At 48.4% G+C, this 27,927-nt stretch overlaps 3 protein-coding genes across 11 annotated transcripts in view; 1 reads left to right on the top strand and 2 right to left on the bottom strand.

Moving 5' to 3' along the window:
• Window positions 1-656: 656 nt before the first annotated feature.
• Window positions 657-3,036, bottom strand: HYPK (huntingtin interacting protein K). Of its 2 annotated transcripts, XM_025389664.1 has the most exons (5): window positions 2,690-3,036; window positions 2,052-2,343; window positions 1,647-1,702; window positions 970-1,021; window positions 657-828 (listed from the first exon to the last, which is right to left on the bottom strand). In XM_025389664.1, the coding sequence occupies exons 2-5, from the start codon at window positions 2,235-2,237 to the stop codon at window positions 733-735; spliced, it is 390 nt and encodes a 129-aa protein (XP_025245449.1). In that variant the 5' UTR covers window positions 2,238-2,343; window positions 2,690-3,036; the 3' UTR covers window positions 657-732. The 2 variants fall into 2 exon arrangements, with proteins under 2 accessions (XP_025245449.1, XP_025245450.1); XM_025389665.1 differs by lacking the exons at window positions 1,647-1,702; window positions 2,690-3,036 and having other exon boundaries at window positions 657-1,021; window positions 2,052-2,360.
• SERINC4 (serine incorporator 4) lies at window positions 2,593-8,992 on the top strand. Of its 2 annotated transcripts, XM_025389655.1 has the most exons (12): window positions 2,626-2,953; window positions 3,351-3,527; window positions 3,699-3,877; window positions 4,346-4,425; window positions 4,845-4,938; window positions 5,503-5,714; window positions 5,919-6,014; window positions 6,120-6,246; window positions 6,630-6,702; window positions 7,116-7,164; window positions 7,310-7,463; window positions 7,636-8,992. In XM_025389655.1, the coding sequence occupies exons 1-12, from the start codon at window positions 2,852-2,854 to the stop codon at window positions 7,850-7,852; spliced, it is 1,560 nt and encodes a 519-aa protein (XP_025245440.1). In that variant the 5' UTR covers window positions 2,626-2,851; the 3' UTR covers window positions 7,853-8,992. The 2 variants fall into 2 exon arrangements, with proteins under 2 accessions (XP_025245441.1, XP_025245440.1); XM_025389656.1 differs by lacking the exon at window positions 5,503-5,714 and having other exon boundaries at window positions 2,593-2,953; window positions 3,310-3,527.
• SERF2 (small EDRK-rich factor 2) overlaps window positions 6,778-27,927 on the bottom strand; it is a 22,806-nt gene continuing 1,656 nt past the window's right edge. Inside the window, exons 1-4 of one of the 7 annotated variants that reach the window (XR_003120176.1) lie at window positions 10,459-10,575; window positions 9,756-9,864; window positions 8,905-9,131; window positions 6,778-8,472 (exon numbers count right to left, since the gene is read on the bottom strand). Coding sequence is in view for 5 of the 7 variants with exons in the window: in XM_025389659.1 (XP_025245444.1) it covers window positions 8,869-9,265; window positions 9,756-9,864; window positions 10,459-10,465 (513 nt within the window). In the remaining 2 variants the exon portion in view is untranslated. Of the gene's footprint in view, window positions 9,266-9,755; window positions 9,865-10,229; window positions 11,265-19,415; window positions 19,537-27,927 lie in introns of those variants that run through there. The other 6 variants (XR_003120175.1, XM_025389661.1, XM_025389660.1 and 3 more) reach the window with 6 other exon arrangements.

The following is a 27,927-nucleotide window of genomic DNA, read 5'->3' as shown; positions in this document are numbered from 1 at the left end:
CAGTGGTGTAATCTCAGCTCACTGGAACCTCTGGCTTTCCAGTTTCAAGCGATTCTCCTGCCTTAGCCTCCCGAGTAGCTGGGATTACAGGTGCCCGCCACCATGCCTGGCTAATTTTTCTCTTTTTAGTAGAGATGGGGTTTCACGTGTTGGCCAGGCTGGTCGAACTCCTGAGCTCGTGATCTGCCTGCCTCAGCCTCCCAAAGTGCCGGGATCAGAGACATCAGCCACGGCGCCCAGCCAAATTCTTTTTTTTTTTATCACTCGAAATCAAGCATGTTGTAGGTACCAAAATTCTAACTCAAGGTGGCCTATGAACTGGGTTCATAACTTACATCTATCTATACATATAGTGGCTCCTAAGGCAGGTAGCTGACGTTTTAGATATTCATAAGCTGTCCTGGAGACACATGCCATTTGAGTACAGTAACTCTGCTGAGACGCCAGATGTACCTTATTTACTGTTGAGAGCTAGTCAGATGAATGAGACTGTCCTGCCACCTAGCATCTGCATCTGCACATGAGGTATTATTCTACACTAATTTTTCATACAGGTGTGCTAGATTTTAATGGGTCACTTAAATTCAGTTATTCTCCAACATATAAATTCCCCACAAAATAGAATATATATAGTATATACTCCACTTGACCCAAGATGATAAAACTGAAAAAGACAAAAAAAAATTTTATTGCCATAAATTAATCCAGTAGGTATATTTGTGGAAGCACGCGTCAGTTGGTTAGGGCAATAAGCGCCTCTACCACGTTGCCCATGTGTTCCCGCAAGCTGCGTTCTGCTGCTGCTCGAGATATCTCCATCTCGGTCATCTGCAGAAAAAAACCATGTTACATAGATTCCCAGGCATTAATGTGCCACCAAATATTCTGACTCCGCTTGTTTCAGGAAACAACCCAAATTAAGCAGAATAGCCGCCTCTTCCCATACAGTAGTTAGGCACTACTACTCACTATCAGCTCCAGATCTTCCTTCTTGATAGTGACTTTTGCCAGTTCTTTCTCCCTGCAAATGTTTAAATATATTAGGCCTCATTCTCAACCAACACCATAAACTCCCAGGAAGGGTCATTCCCAGATGTGCCCTGTAAAATCATCTTGATAAACCCTTGATTGAAAGTAAAAACTCCAGGGCCGGGCGCGAGGGCTCACGCCTATAATCCCAGCACTGTGGGAGGCGGAGGCGGGCGGATTACCTGAAGTCAGGAGTTTGAGACCTGCCTGACCAACACAGAGAAATCCCGTCTCTACTAAAAATACAAAATTAGCCGGGCGTGGTGGCACATGCCTGTAATCCCAGCTACTAGGGACGCTGAGGTAGGACAATCGCTTGAACCTGGGAGGCGGAGGTTGCGGTGAGCTGAGATCGTGCCGTTGCACTCCAGCCTGGGCAACAAGAGCGAAACTCCGTCTCAGAAAAAAATAAAAACTCCCACTAATACTCCTTTCCCCTGGAGTCTTCGCAGCAGGAGTTGCCAGGAGGCCTTCTGTTAACAAAGTTGTGGGGCCTAAATCTGCAGGAATTGGTGATAAAGTTGAAGAGCGGTATAAAGGCTTAATAATGGTTTCTATTTCTGTCTGGGGAGCGGGGAGGGAAGAACTGTTAAAGTTGGCTGCCCCTGAAGACTTACCGCTCCTGTTTGGCTTTCTGCTCCCGGGACCTTCTGTCTCCAATCACAGACATGGCCTATGGCAAAGGCAGGTCTAGTTAGTGCACCGCTACCCACAATTCCCAATAATCTACAAGGCCAATAAAACAAGCGGTTCATGTATGGATTCACGATGACAAGTGTTACCAGGTAGCAAGGACCATGTTTAATTCCATTCTATGCATCTGAGGTCCCCTTAAGCCCCCTATCAAAAACTCCTTTAGGCAAGCGGCGGGCTCCGGTGACCCTTGTTTCCCTCGGCTCTACCCTACTGCCTCCTCCTGCCATCGGGATCAGAACCCCGTCTTGGAGCGCGGGCTTCCAGCTACAGCCTCAGAGACCCCCTCTGCTCTCAGCCCGCCCCAACATGCTCTTGGCCAACCTTACCGTCTCCAGATTGGAACTCTGGATCTCCTTCTCCTCCGCATAGTCGGTGACCCGCTCCAAGTCCGCGGCACCGCTGTCATGCTTCCGTGGCTTCTCGGGAGGCCGCTCTGGTCCACTGGTCTCAGTCTCTAACTCCAGCTCCACATCCCCCTCAGTCGCCATATCTATCTCACCACGCCGCCTCATAAGCCCCACCTCACGGCGACTTCCGGCAACTAACACACAGCTTCCGCCCGGGGAGGAGGCGGAGCTGGCCCTCGGCCACACCTTCTTTCTGCTCCAGTTCTAGAAGCTTCAGCGAGGAAGGTGGTTCGTCTCTCAGACTTCCTTTCGGGTTTGCACAGCGTTTTGTGCAAGGGCTTTCTCTCAGACCTAACCCGTCACGGCTCCAGCCCACCCCACCGACATCCTTACCACCTCATAAACTAGGAATAGTTCCCTCAACACATAGACACGCACCCACCTCAGGGAACTCCGTTCAACCTGAATGGATGACGTCTAATCCTAAACCAATTAAGAATGCTAATCCACAGGGGGCCAGATAGACAAACTGCCCCATAATCTGGAGAGAACAGCCTGAGTGGCCGCAGTGTTGAGGCCCTGAGGACAAAGCTCCTTCACAGGGCATTTGCATTTACCACATCCTAGAGGTCAGTGTTCTCTTCCAGACGTCCGCATTCTGCCCGGGACCGGGTGCTCAGCCCCAACACAGTGGCAGTCCAATGGGCTGAGGACAGAAGCAGCTGCTACTCTCATCTGCCTTCCATCTGGTGGACCTAAGCCTAATCCCTGGGACAAGGATGGTGGGTGCCAAGGCCGGCCCCAGCCCCAGCACCTCCCTGGGCCTGGCACAGCAGCGCAGCGGAGGCAGCAGTGTCCTAGTGAAAAGCCCCTTCTGTCAGGTGAGAGGGTGCGAAAGGTAGAGTGGCAGAAGCTGGGGAGGAAAACATGCAGAAGCCAGTAAAAACGACAGGCTTCTTTTCTCCTCTAATGTCATTCTGGTACTTTGCCCCCGGGTAATCTGTAAATGTCTCCCGCCATGGTCCCAGCCCCAGGGGTTTAGGTCTAGAGAAAGGTCAGATATCTCAAGCCTGCTTATAATGAAACCCCTACTCAGTTGTCAGTGGAAGGCAATCCCAAATAGCTGGAATCAGCTTGAAACAGAACCTGAGTAAAAGGAAGAAAGGGGAAGGGGAAATTTTGGAATTCAGCCTCCTGGGTTAACCTCACACATACATTAACATCTGCCTTTCCTCAGCAAGTATCCACCTCGCTGCCTTGCATCTGCTCTACCCCCAGGTGTGCTGCTGTGGGCCTGCTCCTTGTGCCAGCTGCTGCCACTCTAGGTGGCCCTCTCTCACTGCATCCACTTGCAGCCGCCTGTTCTACATCCTCCTCCATGTGGGGGCATCAGCAATCTGCTGCCTCCTGCTGTCAAGGACAGTAGTGGAAAGGGTGTGGGGCAAGACACACAGGGTAAGTGAGAGGGGGTCGGGTTGTCAGGTGGAAAGAGATAAAAGGAAAAACCCTAAGATAGAAGAGATTTTGGTTGGGGGCAGGAGACAAATGAGTGGTCATACCCATATAAGGAGGTACCTTTCCATGCATTATGACTTGTCCTGCCATTTCTCACACACACACTCCCAGATCCAGATGCCCTCGGGGTTGTGTGCCCACCTGTTTGGCCTCTCTGACTGTCCAGTGCTCAGTGGCTCTGGGGCTGTGTACCGAGTATGTGCAGGAACCGCCACCTTCCACCTGCTGCAGGCTGTGTTGCTGGTCCACCTCCACTCCCCCACCAGCCCGCGGGCACAGCTGCATAATAGGTTTGTGTGTACTTTCTGGGTGGGGAGGGGACAGAGGAGGGAAAGTAGACACAAGCTGGGTAAAGGAAATTCCGGAATGAAGTAATAGCACTGTAAAAAGACAGAAAACAGGTTTAAGTCCCTGCTTCTGGTGTACTTGCTGTATAACCTTGAGCCAGACACTTATCCTCTTTGTGCTCCTAGCATCTAAAATGGAGATAACAGTGGGGTTATCTTGGTAACATAATCCTTTATAAACTGTAAAACATTGCCCAGATGCTATTATTTAAGTATCTTTAAGTTAGAATTTGGAATAAGGGGCAGTAGGCCTGTCCCAGCCCCCTCTCATTTGGGATTGGTTCCTCCTCAGTTGTCTCTTCTGTCCTCTTTCCTATATTTTTGGTTTCTCTTTTGCCTTTGCCCATAGGCACTCTTCACTGTCCTTTGCCTTTTCTTCTGAGTCTGGTTTTCTTTCTCCCTCCTAAGCAGCTTCTGGCTCCTCAAGCTGCTGTTCCTGTTAGGTCTCTGTGCTCTTGCCTTCTGCATTCCTGATGAGCATCTCTTCCCAGGTACTCTCCCTCCCATACTCTTGGCAGTAGTAGGCTAAGTTTTCTAAGATAACAAGTGGGTAACAAGAGGAGTAACGGCCGGGTGCGGTGGCTCACGCCTGTATTCCCAGCACTTTGGGAGGCTGAGGCGGGCGGATCATGAGGTCAGGAGATTTGAGACCGTCCTGGCTAACATGGTGAAACCCCATCTCTACTAAAAATTCAACATATTAGGCGGGCGTGGTGACACGCACCTGTAATCCCAGCTACTCAGGAGGTGGAGGCAGGAGAATCACTTGGACCCAGGAGGCAGAGGTTGCAGTGAGCTGAGATCACGCCACTGCACTCTAGCCTGGGTGACAGAGCAAGACTCCCTCTCAAAAAAAAAAAAAAAAAAGTAACGACTTGACCACATTTTTCCACCGGTGCCCATCTTGCAGCGTGGCATTACATTGGCATCTGTGGAGGCTTTGCATTCATCCTACTGCAGTTGGTGCTTATTACAGCTTTTGCCCATTCCTGGAACAAGAACTGGTAAGGGGCACATAACCCTAAAGCCTCTTCCTGGGGAGGTTTCTAGTATTACTACAGGGAGAGGGGTGGGCAAAAGGCACGGCAGAACACTGGTCCCACAGCTTCCCACTGAGCAGTATCAAAAAAAGCTTAGGAATGTGATGACTGTGTGAGCCAAGTAGGATGGAGAGTCACAGCAGTCTTCTGGGAACAGGGGAATAGTTGGTAATGGGTAAAAGAGTTGGGAGCTCTGGCTGGGCACAGTGGCTCTCGCCTGTCAAATCCCAGCACTTTGGGAGGCTGAGGTGGGTGGATCATGAGGTCAGGAGTTCGAGACCAGGCTAGCCAACATGGTGAAACCCCATCTCTAGTAAAAACAAAAATTAGCCAGACATGGTGGTAGGCACCTATAATCCCAGCTACTCAGGAGGCTGAAGTAGGAGAATCACTTGAACCCAGGAGGTGGAGATTGCAGTGAGCCTCAACCGCGCTACTGCACTCCAGCCTGGGTGACAGAGCAAGACTCCCATCTCAAAAAAAAAAAAAAGTTGGAGCTCCAAGCCATTGCCGACTTTCCACCCTTAGGCAGACAGGTGCAGCTCAAGACTGCAGCTGGTTCCTGGCTGTCCTGCTGGCCACCCTAGGATTCTACAGCATGGCAGGTGTGGGAGCTGTGCTCCTATTCCGCTACTATACACACCCAGCTGGCTGCCTGCTCAACAAGATGCTCCTCAGTCTGCACCTTTGCTTCTGTGGCCTCATCTCCTTCCTCTCCATCGCTCCTTGCATCCGCCTCAGTGGGTACATGCCCTACAACATTCCAGGTTTTGGGGGCCTTAAAAGCATAGCAAGTTTCATTACCTCCCTAATCTCAATTAGTTCATAAAAGAATCTCTGCTTCCCTACCCCCACCAAGGGATGGGGAGACAGAAGTACAAGTGGGGGTAGAAATGGAGGAAATTGCCAGCTTGTAGACTAAAGCAATGATACTAACTCCCCAGAGCAACCCCGCTCCGGCCTTCTACAAGCTTCTGTCATCAGCTGCTACATCATGTATCTGACTTTCTCTGCGCTGTCCAGCCGTCCTCCAGAGACAGGTAAGGGACAGGACCTGGATTCTCCATGCTAAGACCTTTTTTTGCCCCTGCCAAATACCTAGCTCATTGTTCTTAATACCCATCTCTTCTGTTGTCCCTTGCCAGTAATCCTTCAAGGACACAATCACACCCTGTGCCTCCCTGGCCTGAGTAAAATGGAACCCCAAACACCAGATACCTCTCTAGCAATGCTGAGTGCTGGCATCATGTATGCTTGTGTGCTTTTTGCTTGGTGCGTAAAAGTATCAAGGGTGAAGGTATGAAAGGAGGGTGCCCAAGACAGGGAAGGATGGTCAGGAGAATGTCTGGGACCATAGAGTTTAGAGCAAGACTAGAGTGAGAAAAGCTCTCCACAAACAGGGACAAATTCTAAGAATAGTACTTTGTTAGATGATCTGTATGAGATGAAGGGGGTGGGGGGAATGATTTGAGAATTTAAAGTATGTCCGAAGATCTTAGGGCTCTCCCATGAATAGAATTCCAAATCTTTGGTGGAAAAGGGCACAGGGAGTATGGTACCCTCTTGAGGATTACCAGTATGGACCAATTGGTAGTAAATGCCCCCAGATAATACCTATTTAACTAGACCAGCTTAAGAACTCTATTCTTTCTCAGCAATGAGGCCTCCTACCTGGCTGAGGTATTTGGACCCTTGTGGATTGTCAAGGTTTACCGCTATGAGTTTCAGGTGAGGATAAAGAGCTCAATATCCCCAACACCCTCCCTCCCCCACACAAAGACACACACACATCCTACCAACCTCTACCCAGAATGCTGATTATAGCTATTACCTTTTATTGAGTACCCACAATGTGCTAGGCAACTGTGCTAGATACTTTTACATAATCTCATTTAATTTAACCCTCACAACAACCCTGTGAGGTAGGTATTTGCTCCATTTTACAAATGGAGAAATCGAGGCACAAAAGATTAAACATCTTACCAAAGTCCGCACAGCCAGTTATATGCTGGAGCTAGAATTTGAACCCAGGTGTGCCTCCACTTTTTAATACTAGACCAATCTTTTCACGAGGGAAGTTTCCTAGATTAACACCCTCACATCTTTTAAGACCATTCCAAAACCTGCGTTATGTTTTGCAGAAGCCCTCACTGTGTTTCTGCTGCCCTGAAATAGTGGAGGCAGACGAAGGTGAGTACCAAGTGAGAAACCGAAGAAGTGGTAGATCTCTGTGGAGTGCCGTAAGAACCCTCAAGAGCCTTAACAAAGGTAGCTGGGGGAGAGGAGAAGAGGTGTTTCAGCAGCACTGCTCCCAGCAGCCATTTCATCTCTCCAGGGCAAAGGGGTGGTGCTGCTAGGCCAGCTGACCAAGAGACCCCTCCAGCTCCTCCAGTCCAAGTCCAGCATCTTTCCTACAACTATTCTGCCTTCCATTTCGTCTTCTTCCTTGCCTCACTCTATGTCATGGTTACCCTTACCAACTGGTTCAGGTAAGATGGAGGTGGGCCTTAGATACTCTCCTGAAGAGCTATTTTACAGAAAGAGCAATTAATTCAAGGGCATTCCAGACACACGTGGGTCTGCCATAATTGGTGAGGAGGTAGAACACGTCTAAAAGCTAAGGCCCTTCATACTCTCTAACGAGAGCCTTTGGTTACACAGCTATGAGGGAGCAGAACTGGAAAAGACCTTCATCAAGGGTAGCTGGGCCACCTTCTGGGTCAAAGTTGCCTCATGCTGGGCCTGCGTACTCCTCTATCTGGGGCTGTTACTCGCACCACTCTGTTGGTCCCCCACCCAGAAACCCCAGCCCCTTCTCTTGAGGCGCCGCCGCCACCATCGCATCATATCCCCAGATAACAAATATCCTCCAGTCTAAGTTCTTTTCACAAACTGGGGTTCCCCTGACATTGTACTCCTAGAGTTGGCTCAAGGGGAACTGTCCAGCCCAGCTCAATACCTCAAGGACACATGGGGAGTTATCTCTCTTTGGGCAGAAGTCAATACTATGAACTCGAAGAAGTGGTCAAATAGAGTCTAATGCGCTGGGCAGTGTCTGACTCACTGGACCTACTGTTTCTGCATCCCACCTCAAGAGCCTAACACCCAAATCAGCAGCTCAGGAACCACTGCTGATCCCAGCAGACAGTGTGGCACCAGCCCTTTCCTGGCTCTTGGGCTGGAAGTGGGGGTGGGGAAAGACCAACAGGGACTGAAGACTCGGCATTGCCCTGGGAGAAAGGAAAATAAGCAGTTCAGCCCTGGGCACACGGATATAAGAAGCCCAGAACCACAGAACAAACCAGGGCATAGGAAGAAAGGAGCACAGAGCTACCCCAGGTTTTAATCCTGATCTTGAGGTCAAGGGAAGCGGGAAGACAAAACCACCCTCATTCCATGAGGAATGACAGAAGAGAATGTGAACACTTGACAGCAGCTGACCACGGGAAGTTGGTGAGCAGCAGGATTTTTTGGCCAACATTCAAGTAGACGAACAAACTGAGGAAGAATGAGGAAGAGAGGCATAAACACAGATCTTACAGCCTTCACTCTTAGGCCAACTCCATCCTAGAGATGGTGTTCAAGGGTGGGGAACAAAAATCACAGAAAAGAAGTCTCTATGGTTCTTGGAGGATTCCTCTACCGCACATCCGGAGTACTTGTTTGGTTGTCATTGCATAATAAAAGGCTTCTGTGATGTTTCACTTATTAAGCCTGTATCCACAATCTGAATCTAAAGAGTTCTCCCTTTTTGGTGGGAAAGGGCAGTCATTCCTCCAACCCCATCCCCCCAAGTCCCCAGTCAAACCAGGCGCTCAAGGAATTACAAAGCTACTTTTAATACTTTGGGGTGAGCCCCACAGGAATAAAAAACACTGGGAAGGGGTAAACCCCTCACCCCCGGGAGTGGCCCAGAGGAAGAGAGGCTACCTGAGGGGAAGGAAGCACAAAAGGGACCCGCTGCAGACTCAGGGCAAAGGGAATGCCATCGGTGCTGGGACCTGTGAGCACTACAGGAGGAAACGCGAGCGTGGTGGGACTGGCTCCAGGCACACAGGCGAAGGGCAAGAGGGTTGGACACGAAGCCACAAAGCTACTTGGGTTCCTCCTTCTTCTCGTTTGCCTTTTTCTGCTTCTGCTGCATGATCTCCGAGTCCCTGGGGGTAGAGATGATGGGGCACTGGGAGGTACCAGAGGGCAAAAAGGACAAGATGCAGGGGGATGAAGGGCACAAAGGATAAGATGGAAGTGGATGGGACTAAGTTCAGCGTTTGGCTGCTGTACTCCCACCCTAGGAGAACAAGAGGAAGAGAGCTGAGGCTCAAAAGGCAAGCAGTCTCCATCTGGCTGTTGCCCAAGGGGTCAGAAGTCTGGCGACACAGGCCCAAGGCTCTCTATTCTGTGTTGAGTACCACACCCAGCAACACCAGTGAGTAGGTTGGGAGAAGGGAGGAAAACCGAACAGCAAGGAGGGCCAAAAGTACTGGGCTGCCATAACCACAACTGTATTTGAAATGTGAAGCTCCCTGCCCTTGCCCTTAAGGTCAGACCCAGGGACGCTCAGAAATCAGACTGAGGGCAGGCGCCCGCCCCCGTCCTTTCCTGTAAGGCTGTGAGCTGACAATTTGGAGGGTGGGGAGGAAATAAAACCCTAGAGGAAGCAATGCACTCTGCTCCTCACGACTAGTCCAGATTCAAGCCCTGAGGTAGGTCTCTCCTGCTATAACCCTTGGTCTAACCCAGGTCTCCACCGTCCCTTTCCCTCCCCTCCCTGGGGCTACCTCTGCTTGCGGGCGGCAGCAGAAAGCCCGTCATCTCGGCGCTTTCCCTTAACCGAGTCGCTCTGCTTTTTCATATTCTTCTGGCGGGCGAGCTCACGCTGGTTACCGCCTAAGGAAAGAAGATTAAAGGTGAGATGCGGGGGCCGCTCTGCCCACACACCGGCGACCCTTCTACCCCAGCACGGCCAGCAGCAGGATCCAACACCACTTCAATCCCCGGGCCCCGACAACGGCCCACTTCGAGGCCCAGGCTGCTTGGGGTAGGGGGGAGTGGCGAATCTGCCACGGGCCAGGTCAAAATGAGGAGCGGAGAAAAAGGGTCCAAGGGGCCAGCTGGAGGCATGTTTTGGGGCAGCGTGGGCCCCAAACAGCTGGCGGGGTGTGTGTGGACGGTTTGGGTCTCTATGGGGGATGGGTTGACTTGTGGAGTAGGGGGCTCTGGGCCTATCACCGGGGCGCTAGCCTTCTCCTCACACCGCGGAAGATCCGGGAGGGCCTATGCCTAACGCGGAGGGGTGGTCCCGTGAAGTGGCCGTAGGCAAAGGGCTCGATTTCCGGGCACCGAGTGTGAGGGTGGCTACAGAGCGCGCCCAGAGAAAAGGCCTCGCTAGGGAAGCTACCGAAGGTCAAAGCAGGCGACTCGGCGGTGGTGTTTAGGGTGAACGGAAAGAAAAGGGCAAGGAGAAGAGGGCTCGGTGCTCACGGGTCATGGCGACGGCAGCGGCTCCAACCTGCCTCCGTTACGTCCCCTCGTTCTGTCCGACGTTGCAGGTCCCGCCCCTTCTCGCAACGTAACGCAGTCGTTCCTTTCCTCCCCGCCCCTTCGCCCCGGGAGCCGGCTCCCATTGGACAACAAAAAGCACGTGGGTCCACGGGTCGTGCTTGAGCCGGAGTGGGTAAGTGGCGGAGGGTCGCGGGCGGAGCGCTCAGTGTGGGGCGGGGCCTCACGAGTGAGGCGTAGGGATGGGCCTGGAGAAACTAGGCCGGGTCACGTGGGCAGGGTGGGGGTGGAGGGGTGCGGCTGGCGATGTGGCGCTCCCGTGGGCTCGAGCACGTGACCGTGCAGAGTGACCTCATGCGGGGACAGTTTGGGGTACTGACAAAGTCGCCCTGAAAGAAAGCCCGGAGACGGAGGGCGGGGTTTCAACCAGTTCTGTGTTACGAGTACTCTACGACTGAACTTGTTCTTAGGATCACCTCTCAGCCACTTATTTGGACACGGGTTGTTCACAGCTCGCTTAAAATCAAGTACAAACACAACTTCAGAAACCCGCTTCTATTGCCATTGTCCCCTTCCACGCCCCTTCACTGTAGAAAATCGCAGCCACATCTGGTATTTCCTAAAACTCGTCCCTGCTCGTTTTCCCCCAGAAAGTTTAAATGTGCAGATGCAGCTTGGAAGTATTGGAGGGCTCTAAAAGTCACAGACTATGGAGCTGGATCAGTGGCTGAGATTAGATAATGCACATAGTATGTCTGTTTTTCCCCTCTGGACTTTTCCTCACTGACCATCGCCACCAGCCACACCCGGTTTTGTATTAAGACCCTGGAAGGCCGGGCGCGGTGGCTCACGCCTGTAATCCCAGCACTTTGGGAGGCCAAGGCGGGCAGATCAGGAGGTCAGGAGGTCAGGAGTTCGAGACCAGCAGCCTGGCCAACATGGTGAAACCCCCTCTCTACTAAATATACAAAAAAATTCGCCTGGCATGGTGGCGCGCGCCTGTAATCCCAGCTACTTAGGAGGCTGAGGCAGGAGAATCGCTAGAACCCGGGAGGCGGAGGTTGCAGTGAGCGGAGATCGCACCATTGCACTCCAGCCTGGGCGACAGTGCGAAATCCTGTCTCAAAAAAAAAAAAAAAGACCCTGGAATAAGGCCAGAAGCAAAAATTAAACTCATTCTCATTGCCAGTTCCATTAATCTGTCTACAACACCCTCCACCAGACCTGAGGAATTAGCTGGATAAAGGAGAAATGCTTATGAAATAGCACAGGAAATTATTGGTTGTAAATGTTAACTTGTGACTCTCTTCAGCTAGTGCCCACAGCACAACCAAGTTGAGGTTCAAACTTCAAACTGGCTTCACCTCAACATAGAGCTGATGGAAAGTAATAAATCTCAATCAGAACCATCCTCACAATTTATTCCATACCAAAGTATCTGAATGACTATTACTAAATATTTTTGTATCAGTCTTAAATAAAAGATATAAATCAAACTTCATATTCCTGTAGTACGTCTAAAATCAATATCACTTGCCAACAGAAAGTAAGTATAAAATGAAATACGTAATTAAAGTATACCAAAATAGGTGGGGCATGATGGCTCACACTAGTAATCATAGCACTTTGGGAGGCAAAGGCAGGAGGATTGCTTGAGCCCAGGAGTTTGAAACTAGCTTGAGCCACATAGAACCCCCACTTCTCTACAAAAAAAAAGGTAATAAAATTAAATAAATAATACCCAAATTATGTCTTATTTCAGAGTGTTAAGCCTGGAACCTAACCTTTTTATTTTTTGGCAGGGTCTCACTAACCCATATTGGAGTGCAGTGGTAAAATCTCAGCTCACTACAACCACCACCTCCCAGGCTCAAGTGATTCTCCTAGCTCATTCTCCGGAGTAGCTGGGACTACAGGTGCATGCCACCATGCCCAGCTAATTTTTTATTTTTTTATTGTTTGTATTTCTTGAAGGGATGGGTTTCACCACGTTGCTCAGGCTGGTCTCAAACTCCAGAGCTTAGGCGATGCACCTGGCCTCTGACCGCTCTTAAAAAGAGAAAGTAACAAGTGTTAAAGAGTTAATAAGAAGCTGGATGCGGTGGCTCATGCCTGTAATCCCAGCACTTTGGGAGGCCAAGGCAGGTGAATCACGAGGTCAGCAGAGACCATCCTGGCTAACACGGTGAAACCCCGTCTCTACTGAAACCCCGTCTCTACTAAAACACTTTAGCTGGGTGTGGTGGCAGGCGCCTCTAGTCCCAGCTACTCGGGAGGCTGAGGCTGTAGTAGGATGAGCTGCAGACAAAACCTCTCAGACACCGAGTTGTAGAAGGAATGGCTTTATTCAGCTGGGAGCATCGGCAAGCTACTGCCTTAAAATCCAAGCTCCCCAAGTGCACAATTTCTGTCCCTTTTAAGGGCTCACAACACTAAAGATTTCATATGAAAGGGTTGTGATTCATTTGAGCAAGCAGGGGGTATGTGACAGGGGTTTCATGCACTGGTGGTCAGAGAGAAACAGAACAGGGCAGGGAGTTTCACAATGTTCTTCTATACAATGTCAGGAACATTGATTTCTAAGTCATGAGTTGATTTTTAACTACCCGGTTTAGGCCAGGCAGACCCAGGCCTGGTTCTGGGCCTGGCGCCGGGCTGCCTGTCTTTGGTTTTCCTTCATTGCTTTTTTGTTAAAACAGGTACTGAGTATAAAACAATATAAAATAATATGAGAGGGTCTCTTTCCTCAAGGCAGGAGAATGGCGTGAACCTGGGAGGCGGAGCTTGTAGTGAGCCACCATGGGACCACTGCACTCCAGCCTGGGCAACACAGCCAGACTCCTTCTCAAAGAAAAAAAAAAAAGGGTTAATAAGAAAGGCTGGGCAAGATGGCTCACGCCTGTAATCCCAGCACTTTGGGAGGCCAAGGCAGGTGGATCACCTGAGGTCAGGATTTGGAGACCAGACTGGCCAACATGGTGAAACCCCGTCTCTACCAAAAATACAAAATTAGCCAGGCATGGTGGTGGGCTCCTGGAATCACAGCTACTTAGGAGGCTGAAGCAGGAGAACTGCTTGAACCCAGGACGCGGAGGTTGCAGTGAGCCAATATCGTGCCACTGCACTCCAGCCCGGGAGATGCAGTGAGACTCCATCTCAAAACAAATAAATAAAAATTTAAAAATTTAAAAATGGTGGCCGGGCGCGGTGGCTCAAGCCTGTAATCTCAGCACTTTGGGAGGCCGAGACGGGTGGATCATGGGGTCAGGAGATCGAGACCATTCTGGCTAACATGGTGAAACCCCGTCTCTACTAAAAAATACAAAAAAAAAACTAGCCGGGCGAGGTGGTGGGCGCCTGTAGTCCCAGCCACTCGGGAGGCTGAGGCAGGAGAATGGTGTGAACCCGGGAGGCGGAGCTTGCAGTGAGCTGAGATCCGGCCACTGCACTCCAGCCTGGGCGACAGAGCAAGACTCCGTCTCAAAAAAAAAAAAAAAAAAAAATTAAAAAATGGCCAGGCGCGATGGCTCACACTTATAATTTCAGCACTTTGGGAGGCCGAGTCAGGCAGATCACCTGAGGTCAGGAGTTTGAGATCATCCTGGCCAACCCCAGGCCAGGCCAACATGGGTGAAACCCCATCTCTCCTAAAAATACGAAAATTAGCTGGGCATGGTGGCGCGCATCTGTAGTCGCAGCTACTTGGGAGACTGAGGCGGGAGAATCGCTGTAACCCAGGCGGCGGAGGTTGCAGTGAGCCGAGATCGTACCACTGTACTCCAGCCTGGCGACAGAGCTAGGCTCTGTCGCAAAAAAAAAAAGAAAAAAAAAAAAAAGAGAGACTGGGTGCGGTGACTCACGCCTGTAATCCCAGCACTTTGGGAGGCCGAGACGGGTGGATCACGAGGTCAGGAGATCGAGACCATTCTGGCTAACACGGTGAAACCCTATCTCTACTAAAAATACAAAAATAAATAAATAAATTGCTGGGTGTGGTGGTGGGCGCCTATAGTCCCAGCTACTTGAGAGGCTGAGGCAGGAGAACGGCGTGAACCCAGGAGGCAGAGCTTGTGGTGAGCCGAGATCACACTACTGCACTCCAACCTGGACGACACAGCGAGACTCCATCGCCCCCCAAAAAAAGAGTTAATAAAAGATACCCAAGCTGGAGTGCAATGGTGTGATCTCGGCTCACTGCAATCTCTGCCTCCTATGTTCAAGCTATTCTTCCACCTCAGCCACTCGAGTAGCTGGGATTACAGGCACCCACCATGATGCCGAGCTATTTTTTGTATTTTTGTTTTTCTGGAGATGGGGTTCCATCACGTTGGCCAGGCTGGTCTGGAACTCCTAACCTCAGGTGTTCCTGAGGTGATCTGCCTGCCTCGGCCTCCCAAAGTGCTAGGATTACAGGCGTGAGCCACAGTGCACAGCCAGCATTGGGTATATCTTGATGAGCAGAACATATTCCTATTATCATGAAAGATACTAAGAGAAGAAAGCTCTCTCATATACTTTCTCTCTCTCCCTCTCCCTGTCTGCCTCTCTCTCTCTAATATCCATGTATGTATTTGTATGTCTGTGTGTCTATATATATGAATTTTTGGGTTTTTTTGAGACAGAGTCTCACTCTGTCACCCAGGCTGGAGTGCAGTGGCATGATCTCGACTCACTGCAACCTCCACCTCCCAGGTTCAAGCCATTATCATGCCTCAGCCTCTTGAGTAGCTGGGATTACAAGCGCATGCCACCACGCCCGGCTAATTTTTGTATTCTTTAGTAGAGATGGTGTTTCACCATGTTGGTCAGGCTGGTCTCGAACTCCTGACCTGAGGTGATCCACCTGCCGCAGCCTCCCACAGTGCTGGGATTACAGGCACAAGCCACCATGCCCGGACTGTATTTTTTTTTTAATAGAGACAGGGTTTCACAATGTTGGCCAGGCAGGTCTGGAACTCCTGACCTCAAGTGATCCACCCACCCCAGCCTCCCAAAGTGTTGGGATTATAGGCGTGAGCCACCACGCCCCACCTATATATGAAAACTGATTGTGACAATAGCTTTAAAGGAAAATAACAGATTCCACGCAAGGATGAGATTCAAAATGTTTCACAGTGCACACAGCTTAAGCACTGACCCATAAAAACACATGTCAGTGTAATTTGAATGAAGACTCTGTGAACAATTCCACCTGGTATGAAGTAACTAAATAGTTCTGCTGGTGCTATGAAGGGAGTACACCTGTGGACACTGTAGACTTTAATTTTGATTAGGGAGGTGAAGTAAGTGATATTTGAGCTAAAACAAAAAGATGAGGAGTTAGCCAAGCCCAGGAGGGAAGGGCAGGGAGAACATTTCAGGAGGGAACAGCATGTGTGAAGGCCCTAAGGCCCTCCTCCCTCAGGTCATCCCATCAAGAGCCACAGGATTATTGTGTAGGTAAAGGGCAAGTCACTAATGCCTAATGAGCAGAGTGGTGTGAAACCAGGTCAGATGGGGAGGTAGGGTTGTGACAAGATCCCAGTTACTACTGCTAATACAACTACTAGCTAATATCAGGTGGTTTTTATTTGGTACATTTAGTGTACTTTTCTTATTTGAGCCTTACGATGACCTTTTGAGGTGTTATTATCCACCCCCTACCGATTTAGAAACCTCGGCCCTGGCAGGTTAAATAACTTTCTCAGCGAAACTGAGATAATAAGGGGTGGAGCTGAGAGTCTAACCTAGCCTGTGCTCTTCATTTGCAGAGTGTAAGTTTTGAAAAGATCACTTTACCAGTAGATAATGGATTACAGCAGATGAATAGAAATGAGGAGACCAGTCAGGAGACTATCACAGGCAACAGGCTTTAGATCTCAGTTTAAATGTTACCTCATGGAGGCTGCAGTGAGCTATGATCACGCCACTGCACTCCAGCCTGGGTGATAGAGTGAGACCCTATCTCAAAAAACAAACAAATAAATAAATATTACCTGAGAAGTGGTTATCTCCTATTATTCTTTTTCCTTACACCTTTGTTTCTCTTTGACAACACAGGCTGGCGCAGTGGCTCACGCCTGTAATCCCAGCACTTTGGGAGGCCGAGGCAGGTGGATCACCTGAGGTCAGAAATATGAGACCAGCCTGGCTAACATGGCAAAACCCCATCTCTACTTTAAAAATAGAAAAATTAACCAGTCATTCGGCCGGGCGCGGTGGCTCAGGCCTGTAATTCCAGCACTTTGGGAGGCTGAGACGGGCGGATCACGAGGTCAGGAGATCGAGAACATCCTGGCTAACACGGTGAAACCCCGTCTCTACTAAAAAAATACAAAAAACTAGCCGGGCGAGGTGGCGGGCCCCTGTAGTCCCCGCTACTCGGGAGGCTGAGGCAGGAGAATGGCCTAAACCCGGGAGGCGGAGCTTGCAGTGAGCTGAGATCCGGCCACTGCACTCCAGCCTGGGTGACAGAGCGAGACTCCGTCTCAAAAAAAAAAAAAAAGAAAAAGAAACCCCATATCTACTAAAAATACAAAAAAAATTAGCTGTGCATGGTGGCACACGCCTGTAATCCCGGCTACTCGGGAGGCTGAGGCAGGAGAATAGCTTGAACCCAGGAGGCAGAGGTTGCAGTGAGCTGAGATTGTGCCACTGAACTCCAGCCTAGGCGACAGAGCGAGACTCCATCTCATAAAAACCAAAACAAAAAACAAAAAAAACCCAATAATAACTGTAAACTATATATTATTGGTTTGTGCAGCTGAACCCCTAATATTCCTACCATTCCTCCTTTATCACTGAAGAGCAATGCAATTTTGAGAAATTCTCTGCTGGACACGGTGGCTCACACCTGTAATCTCAGCACTTTGGGAGGCCAAGCGGGAGGATCCCTTGAGGCCAGGAGTCTGAGACAAGCTTGGGCAATATAGTGAGACCCTGTCTCTACAAAAAATTAAAAAATTAGGCTGGGCATGGTGGCTCGTGCCTATAATCCCAGCACTTTGGGAGGTCTAGGCAGGCAGATCACTTGAGGTCAGGAGTTCAAGACCAGCTTGGCCAACACGGTGAAAACCCATCTCTACTAAAAATACAAAAATTAGCCAGGCATGGTGCACATACCCATAATCCCAGCTACTCAGGAGGCTGAGGCTAGAGAATTGCTTGCACCTGGGAAGAGGAGGTTGCAGTAAGCCAAGATCGCACCACTGCACTCCAGCCTGGGCAATAGAGTGAGATACCATCTCAAAAAAATAAATAAATAAAATAAAAATAATTTTTAAAAAACTAAAAATCTAGCCAGGTGTGGTGGTGTGTGCCTATGGTCCCAGCTACTCGAGGGTCTAAGGTGGGAGGATGGCTTGAGCCCAGGAGGTTGAGGCTGCAGTGAGCTGTCATCATTACCACGGCACTCCAGCCTGGGCAACAGAGCAAGAGCCTGTCTCAAAAAAAAAAAAAAAAAAAAAATTCTGCCTGGGCAAGGTGGCTCAGGCCTGTAATCTCAGCATTTTGGGAGGCCGAGGTGGGCAGACCACCTGAGGTCAGGGGTTCAAGACCAGCCTGACCAACATGGTGAAACCCCCATCTCTACTAAAAATACAAAATTAGCCGGGCGTGGTGGTGCATGCCTGTAATCCCAGCTACTCCGGAGGCTGAGGCAGGAGAATCACTTGAGCCCGGGAGGCAGAGGTTGCAGTGAGCCAAGATCGCACCATTGCACTCCAGCCAGGGCAACAAGAATGAAACTCTGTCTTGAAACAAAACAAAACAAAACAAAATTCTTCCCCTTCAGCCTATACTCCAAGTGTGGTACTGAATGGCTAAGTCAATCAAAGTAAACTAATCCCTTTTAATATTGATTGGTTTAGGAACTTGGCCTAATCACATTATTTTGTGGTATTCACCTGGTAACAGTTATTGGCTCAGGAGTGAGCATGTGGCCTAAATTAGCCTGATCAGACAAAAGAGAAGGACTTTTTTTCCATTGCTAGGGTGGTGACGATGCTGTTTCCCATTGACATGAATGAGGAAACACATAGCCCATACTGCTCCTAGCAGCTCTAGTCTATCACGTAGAAGAGAGCCAGCCTTAGGTTGAAGCAAATGAGTAGCAGAAAGACTCTTGGTACTTAGTCATGCTGTTGGACCACTGGATACCTCAACTGTAACATTTGTTCTACACTGAGTTTCCTGGTATGGGAACTACCACATTGTTTTGTTGGTTTAAGCTAACTTGAGTCAGGTTTCTGTTACTTCAGCCAAATACATTTTAATCAAACACAGACAAGAGAAACAGCATATGCCAAGTCCCTGAGAGGGGGATAAGCTTGGATAATTACATGAATTTAGGCCTTACATAATGAAATGGTCCAGTCAGATTACCTTGAAGTGCAACCAGCTCTTTCCATGCATACCAAACGTCAACCAGCTTTTTAGTGCCTTGCTTGTAGAGATGAATATAGAGCCAAGGATCACCAAGCATTGGAGAAAACAGTCCTAAAATAAAAATAGACCCCAAAAAAACACAAACAGAAAATTCAGTCTCACAGCTGGGCATGGTGGCTCATGCCTATAATCCAGGCACTTTGGGAGGCCGAGACGGGCAGATCACTTGAGGTCAGGAGTATAAGACCAGCCTGGCCAACATAGTGAAACCCAGTCCCTACTAAAAATACAAAAATTGTTTTAGTGGGGTGCGGTGGCGTGTACCTGTAATTCCAGCTACTTGGGAGGCTGAGGTGCAAGAATTGCTTGAACCCGGAAGGCAGAGGTTGCAGTGAGCCGAGATCAAGCCACTGCACTGTAGCCTGAGGATACAGAAACAATTCAATTTCAAGGCCACAAGAAAATCAGAGACACAGGACTATTAACAGTATTATTTGAGAGAGAGGATATTGAACAACAACAGGGAATTTATAAAAACAGATATTCAAAAAACAGCCAGGAGTGGTGGTATGCACCTGTAGTCCTAGCTACTCAGGAGGCTGAGATGGGAGGATTGCCTGAACCCAGGAATTCGAAGTTGCAGTGAGTCGTGATCTCCCCACCATATTCCAGCATGGGTAACAGAGCAGACTATGTCTCTAAAAAAGAGGAAAAAATAAAAGAAAGAAAGAAACATTCAGGCTGGGCACGGTGGATCATGCCTGTAATCCCAGCACTTTGGGAGGCCGAGATGGGCGGATCATTTGAGGCCAGGAGTTGGAGACCAGCCTGGCCAACATGGTGAAACCTCGTCTCTACTAAAAATACAAAAATTAGCTGAGTATGGTGGCAGGCACCTGTAATCCCAACTACTTGGGAGGCTGAGGCAGGAGAATAGCTTGAACCTAGGAGATGGAGGTTTCAGTGAGCCAAGATTGCGCCACCACACTCCAGCCTGGGCAGCAGAGTGAGACTCTGTCTCAAAAAAAAAAAAAAAAAAAAAAAAAAAAAAAAAAAAAAATATATATATATATATAAATAAGGGCCGGGCATGGTGGCTCATGCCTGGAATCCCAGCACTTTGGGAGGCCGAGGTGGGCGGATCACCTGAGGTCATGAGTTCAAGACCAGCCTGGCCAACATGGCAAACCCTCGTCTCTATTAAAAATACAAAAACTAGCTGGGCGTGGTGGTGCACACCTGTAGTCCCAGCTACTTGGGTGGCTGAGGCGGAAAAATCACTTGAACCCGGTCGGTGGAGGTTGCAGTGAGCCAAGATTGCGTCATTGCACTCCAACTTGGTCGACAGAGTGAGATTCTCTCTCAAAAAAGTAAATAAATAAAAAATAAATAAGTAGGCCGGGCGCGGTGGCTCAAGCCTGTAATCCCAGCACTTTGGGAGGCCGAGACGGGCGGATCATGAGGTCAGGAGTTCGAGACCATCCTGGCTAACACGGTGAAACCCCGTCTCTACTAAAAAATACGAAAAACTAGCCGGGCGAGGTGGCAGGCGCCTGTAGTCCCGGCTACTCGGGAGGCTGAGGCAGGAGAATGGCGTAAAAACCCGGGAGGCGGAGCTTGCAGTGAGCTGAGATCCAGCCACTGCACTCCAGCCTGGGCGACACAGCGAGACTCCGTCTCAAAAAAAAATAAAAATAAAAATAAATAAATAAATAAATAAGTAAATAAATAAAACAAAAATAGAGGGAGGTCACAGAGTGCCTAGCCCAAGAAATGAGAAAAGCTCTATATCACCACACATCAGAGTACCGGAACCAAAAACATCCTAATGGCTTCTGACATAAAAAATAGTTCATATACAAAGGATGAAGAGTCAGAATGGCTACAGACTTGTCAGCAGCAACACTGAAAACGAAAAGACAATGGGGCAATGTTATCAAATACCCGTAGAAAACTAATTAACCTACACTTTTTCACCCAGCCAAGCTATCAATTAAGTATGAGAATAGGCTGGAGTCAGTTGTTTATGCCTGAAATCCCAACACTTTGAGAAGCCAAGTCAAGAGAATCACTTGAGGCCAAGACTTTGAGACCAGCTTGGGCAACACAGGGAGACCCATCTCTACAAAACTTTTAAAAATTAGCCAGATGTGGCTGGGTGCAGTGGCTCATGCCTGTAATCCCAGCACTTTGGGAGGCTGAGGTGGGCGGATCACAAGGTCAGGAGTCCGAGACCAGCCTGGTCAACATGGTGAAACCTCATCTCTACTAAAAATACAAATATATATATATATAACTGGGCGTGGTAGCACGCGCCTGTAGTCCCACCTACTCAGGAAGGCTGAGGCAGGAGAATCACATGAACCCAGGAGGTGGAGGTTTCAGTGAGCCAAGATCACATCACCACACTCCAGCCTGGGCAACAGAGGAAGACTCCATTTCAAAAAAAAAAAAAACTTAGCTAGATGTGGTGGTGGGTGCCTGTAGTCCCAGCTACTTGGGAGGCTGAGGTGGGAGGATTGCTTGAGCCAAGGAGATTGAGGCTGCAGTGAGCTATGATTGTGCCACTGCACTCCACCCTGAGCAACAGGACAAAATTCTGTCTCTTAAAAAAAATTATGAAGCCAGGCATGGTGGCTCATGCCTGTAATCCCACCATTTTAGGAGGCCGAGGCCAGTGGATCACTTGAGGCCAGGAGTTTGAGACCAGCCTGGCCAACATAATGAAGCCCCATCTCTACTAAAAGAATATACAAAAATTAGCAAAGCATGGTGGCGCATGCCTGTGGTCCCAGCTACTTAGGAGGCTGAGGCACAAGAATTGCTTGAACCCAGCAGACAGAGGTTGCAGTGAGCCAAGATTGTGCCACTGCACTCCAGCTTGGGCAACAGAGTGAGACTGTCTCAAAAAAAAAAAAAAAAAAGGGCCGGGCGCGGTGGCTCAAGCCTGTAATCCCAGCACTTTGGGAGGCCGAGACGGGCGGATCACGAGGTCAGGAGATCGAGACCATCCTGGCTAACATGGTGAAACCCCGTCTCTATTAAGAAATACAAAAAACTAGCCGGGCGAGGTGGCGGGCGTCTGTAGTCCCAGCTACTCGGGAGGCTGAGGCCGGAGAATGGCGTGAACCCGGGAGGCGGAGCTTGCAGTGAGCTGAGATCCGGCCACTGCACTCCAGCCCGGGCGACAGAGCGAGACTCCGTCTCAAAAAAAAAAAAAAAAAAAGTTGGCCAGGCATGGTGGCTCATGTCTGTAATCCCAGCACTTTGGGATGCCAAGGTGGGCAGATCATGAGGTCAGGAGATTGAGACCATCCTGGCCAATGTGGTGAAACCCTGTCTCTACTAAGTCTGTAATCCCAGCACTTTGGGATGCCAAGGTGGGCAGATCATGAGGTCAGGAGATTGAGACCATCCTGGCCAATGTGGTGAAACCCTGTCTCTACTAAAAAAAATACAAAAATTAGCTGGGTGTGGTGGCGCATGCCTGTAATCCCACATACTCAGGAGGCTGAGGCAGGAGAATGACTTGAACCTGGGAGGCGGAGATTGCAGTGAGCCGAGATCATGCCACTGCACTCCAGCCTGGTGACAGAGTGAGACTCCTTCTCAAAAAAAAAACAAAAACAAAACAAAACAAAAAACAAAGCCAGGTGTGGTGGTGCATGCCTGTAATCCCAGCTACTCAGGAGGCTGAGGCACGAGAATGGCTTGAACCCAGGAGGCAGAGGTTGCAGTGAGCCAAGATCACGCCACTGTACTCCAGCCCGATGACAGAGTGAAGACTCCATCTCAAAAAAAAAAAAAAAAAAAAAAAAGTTATGAGAATAAAATAAAGATATGCAAAGTCTCAAAGGATTTGTCCAAAAGCTTCCTGAAAAGAATGCATGGTGGATAAATCCTTTGAGGCTTTGCACCAAAATGAGGGAGTAAGCCAAGAAAAAAGTTACAGGATCCAGGAAAAAGTGTATCTGACACAGTAAGTGAAGGAAATCCTCTGGCTGAGGTTGAAGGGAGATCCCAGGATAATAGCTTTGCATCCGACCTAGAGAACAATCATTTCAGATTGGAGCAGGAGTATGGAGGGCTTTGGAGCCATATACCTAAGAAAAAATGGAACCTGATAAAATTGATAAATTATCTGATTGTATTTGGTTATACTGAGAGGAGAGTTATACTCCTAGAAGAGGGTATGAGAATCAATTGGTAATAAGTACATAGGTAACAAAGTAAACAAAAAAAATGCATAATTATTAATTCGTGTAGAGGAACATGCAAGAAAGAAAATGTGAACATAATACTCTAAGTGTCACAGGTTGCAAGTAACATTTACATACTCCTAATAATAGAAACATTCAATATTGATATAACAAAAATAACGTTACTACATTAGGAGGATGGAGAGAGAAAGTACATGCATATTTTGGGGGCAGATGAGAGTTAAATCCTCATTTTAAAAATAGAAGTAGGGCCAAGCGTGGTGGCTCACACTTGTAATCCTACCACTACAGGAGGCCGAGGTGGGCATCACCTGAGGTCAGGAGTTCAAGACCAGCCTGGACAACATGGTGAAACCCCGTCTCTACTAAAAATACAAAAATTAGCAGGGTACAGTGGCGTGTGCCTGTAATCCCAGGTACTCGGGAGGCTGAGGCACCAGAATCGCTTGAACCCGGGAGGCAGAGGTTGCAGTGAGCTGAGATCGCGCCACTGCACTCCAGCCAGTGTGAGAAATCGAGCTGTGTCTCAAAAAAGGAAGAAGAAGAAGAGGAAGAGGAAGAAGAAGAGCCAGGTGCAGTGGCTCACACCCGTAATCTCAGCACTTGGGGAGGCCGAGGCAGGTGGATCACTTAAGTCCAGGAGTTCGAGACCAGCCTGGGCAACATGGTGAAACCCCATCTCTATTGAAAATACAAAAATTTAAAAAAAAAAAAAAAAAAAAAAATTAGCCAGGCATGGTGGCATGCCTGTAGTCCCAGGAGGCTAAGGCAGGAGAATCGTTTGAACCCAGGAGGCGGAGGTTTCAGTGAGCTGGGATTGTACCACTGCACTCCAGCCTGGTGGTAACATAGTGAGACTTTTTCTCAAAAAAAAAAAAAAAAAAAAGAAGGAAAAATGCAGACATAAACAATAAGTTTTTTGTTGTTGTTGTTGAGACAGAACCTCGCTCGATCTCGGCTCACTGAAACCTCTGCCTCCTGGGTTGAAGTGATTCTCCTGCCTCAGCCTCCTGAGTAGCTGGGACTAAAATTAGTCACCGCACCCAGCTAATTTTTGTGTTTTTAGTAGACATGGGATTTCACTATGTTGGCCAGGCTGGTCTCGAACTCCTGACCTCAAATGGTCCACCTGCCTCGGCCTCCCAAAGTGCTGGGATCACAGGAGTGAGCCACTGTGGCTAGCCAACAACTCATAAGCTTTTAAATTAAGTGCTGTTCTGAATAGTGTGATAAAATATCCTCCCTCTCCATCCCACCCAGGATGGCAATCCTCCTTTGTCCAGTGTATCCACACTGTAGGCAACACTCACCCACTAATCACTTAGTAGCCATCTCAGTTATCAGAGCGTATCACAGTGTTTGTATGTAAGCAACCCTTATTTTACTTAATAATGAGCCCAAAATGCAAGAGTAGTGGTGCTGCCAATTTGACTTTGCCAAAGAGAAGCCATAAAGTGCTTCCTTTAAATGAAAAGGTGGAAGTTCTCAATAAGTAAAAAAAAAAACTTATGCTGAGGTTGCTAAGATTTAAGGTAAGAATAAATCTCCCCTATTCATGAAATTGTGAAAAAAAAGAGAAAAAAACTCATGCCAGTTTTGCTGTTGCACCTCAAACTGCAAAAGTTATGGCCACAGTGCATCATAAGTGCTTAATTAAGATGGAAAAGGCGTTACATTTGTGGATGGGAGACATGAACAGAAACATGTTCTGATTGTCAGCATTCGGGTTCAGTATTTTCTGCAGTTTCAGGCATCCACTGAGGGCCTTGGAATTTCCCTGAAGATAAGGGTAGACTACTGTATGAGGTATCTACAGTAGTCAAATTCACAGAAACAGAAAGCAGAAGGGTGGTTGTTGCTAGCAGCTGGGAGGAGGGGGAAATGGGGAATTGTTAAATGGGTATAGAGTTTCAGTTTTCCAAGATGAAGAGCTTTGGAGATTGGCTGCAGGGCGATATGAATGTACTTAACACTACTGAACCATACACTTAAAAACAGTTAAGATCGCCGAGTGCGGTGGCTCACCCCTGTAATCCCAGCACTTTGGGAGGCTGAGGTGGGCGAATTACGAGATCAGGAGATCAAGACCATCCTGGCTAACACGGTGAAACCCTGTCTCTACTAAAAAAAAAAAATACAAAACATTAGCCGGGCATGGTGGCAGGCGCCTGTAGTCCCAGCTACTTGGGAGGCTGAGGCAGGAGAATGTCGTGAACCCAGGAGGTGGAGCTTGCAGTGAGCTGAGATCGCTCTACTGCACTCCAGCCTGGGTGACAGAGCAAGACTCCGTCTCAGGCCGGGCGCGGTGGCTCAAGCCTGTAATCCCAGCACTTTGGGAGGCCGAGACGGGCGGATCATGAGGTCAGGAGATCGAGACCATCTTGGCTAACATAGTGAAACCCCGTCTCTACTAAAAAATACAAAAAAACTAGCCGGGCGAGGTGGCGGGCGCCTGTAGTCCCAGCTACTCGGGAGGCTGAGGCAGGAGAATGGCGCAAACCCGGGAGGCGGAGCTTGCAGTGAGCTGAGATCCGGCCACTGCACTCCAGCCCGGGCGACAGCGCGAGACTCCGTCTCAAAAAAAAAAAAAAAAAACAGTTAAGATCACCAGCTACAGTGGCTCACACCTTTAATCCCAGCACTTTGGGAGGCCAAGGTGGGCGGATCACAAGGTCAGGAGATTGAGACCATCCTGGCCAACATGGTGAAACTAAAATACTAAAAATAAATACATATAAAAATAAATACATATAAAAAATAAAATACTAAAATACATCTCTACTAAAAATACAAAAATTAGCTGGGTGTGGTGGCGCGTGCCTGTAATCCTAGCTACTTGGGAGGCTGAGGCAGGAGAATCCCTTGAACCAAGGATTTGGAAGTTGCAGTGAGCCAAGATCGTGCCATTGCACTCCAACCTGGTTGACAAGAGCCAAACTCCGTGTCCACAAAAAGAAAATAAACATTTTTTTTAATTTGCAAAAAACACATGGGTTCATAAAGGAAAACAATCATATTCACATATAATTATCAAAATATTAAAATGTTTATGGTGTAGTAACTGATCTTTGTCAATGCATTAAAGATCTAACAGTAAGTCTAATAGCAATTATAATTACAAAGTGTGCTGAATGCAAACAATATTTAGATGTATCTTCAACACTTGTAATGTAAAATGAAAATATCTGTTATTTCTATTAGTAAGAACATTGCAGTTATTGCCAGTACCAGTGATCTGTTGCCTACATTCATAATTAAAGGAGATGCTAAATTTCTGTTAAAGGTTAGTGAAAATACAGATGTAATTTTGGCTGGGCATGCTGACTCATGCATGTAATCTCAGCACTTTGGGAGGCTGAGGTGGGAGGATCGCTTGAGGCCAGGAGTTTGAGACCAGCCTGGGCAACATGGCAAGATCCTGTCTCTACAAAAAATTTAAAAAATTTGCTAGGTATGGTGGCACACTCCGGTAGGAGGCTGAGGCGGGTGGACTGCTTGAGCCCAGGAGTTCAAGGATGCAGTGAACTATGATTGTGTCACTGCACTCCAGCCTGGGCAACAGAGGGACACCTGCCTCAAAAATAAATAAATAAGTAATTTTTTTCCCTTCCAAGTTCACAAATTCCCTGAATTCTATGATCTGTAGGCCCAGGTTTAGAAGCTCTGCTTCTCTAAGCCTCAGATTTATCATCAGTCCTTAGTGTTTGACACGTTCCTAACTTATTCACTCACACTTACAGGCAACTGTTTCACACTATGTTCACACCTCAACCCCAATCACTCCTCCCTCATCCTCTCTCTCAGTTGCTTCCTACTTTACTGAGAAAAATGGAAGCAATCAGAAAAAAATTTTCAGACTCCCACCACATCTGCCTAACCTCTACACTTGCACCCACCTTCTCTGCTTGTGGCCCGTTACCATAAACGAACTGCCCACACTCCTACATAAAGCCAATCCTGAATAGATCTCATGACCTCAAGCCTATTCAAGGGCACTACTGCAGTAAATCTCCTACACCATCAAAATTTTGGAGATGTTCTAAAAATTATTTCCGTCAACATAGAACATGCTATTTCTTCCATCTTAAAACTTTTTCTTGAATCTATTTCCCCTACCATGACTCCTATCTCTCTGTCCCCATATTGAGCAAAACTCAGGTTTCTTTTTTTTTTTAGATAGAGTATCTCTCCAGCCTAAGCTGGAGTGGAGTGGCGTGATCTCGGCTCACTGCAACATTTGCCTCTGGGGCTCAAGCGATTCTCCTGCCTCAGCCTCCCAAGTATCTGGGACTACAGGTGTGCACCACCACACCTGGTTAATTTTTTTGCAGTTTTAGTAGAGATGGGGTTTCACCAAGTTGCCCTGGGTGGTCTCAAACTCCTAAGCTCAGGTGATCCACCTGTCTCCGCCTCCCAAAGTGCTGGGATTACAGGCATGAGCCACCGCGCCCAGCCTCTTTTTTTTTTTTTTTTGAGATGGAGTCTCACTCCAGCCTAAGCTGGAGTGGAGTGGTGTGATCTCAGCTCACTGCAACATTCATCTCTGGGCTCAAGCAATTCTCCTGCCTCAGCCTCCCAAGTAGCTGGGACCACAGGTGTGTGTCACCATACCTGGTTATTTTTTTTGTAGTTTGAGTAGAGACGGGGTTTCACTATGTTGCCCTGGGAGGTCTCGAACTCCTGAGCTCTGCCTTGGCCTCCTAAACTGCTGGGATTACAGGCATGAGCCACCACACTCAGCCTCTTTTTTTTTTTTTTTTTTTGAGATGGAGTCTTGCTCTGTCTCACTCAGGCTGGAGTGCAGAGACATGATCTTGGCTCACTGCAGCTTCTGCCTTCCTGGGTTCAAGTGATTCTCCTGTCTCAG

This window comes from Theropithecus gelada, chromosome 7a, assembly GCF_003255815.1.
Source record: "Theropithecus gelada isolate Dixy chromosome 7a, Tgel_1.0, whole genome shotgun sequence".
NCBI lineage: Eukaryota > Metazoa > Chordata > Mammalia > Primates > Cercopithecidae > Theropithecus > Theropithecus gelada.
Note: the sequence above shows the minus strand (reverse complement) of the source record. Positions and strands in the feature narration are given on the sequence as shown.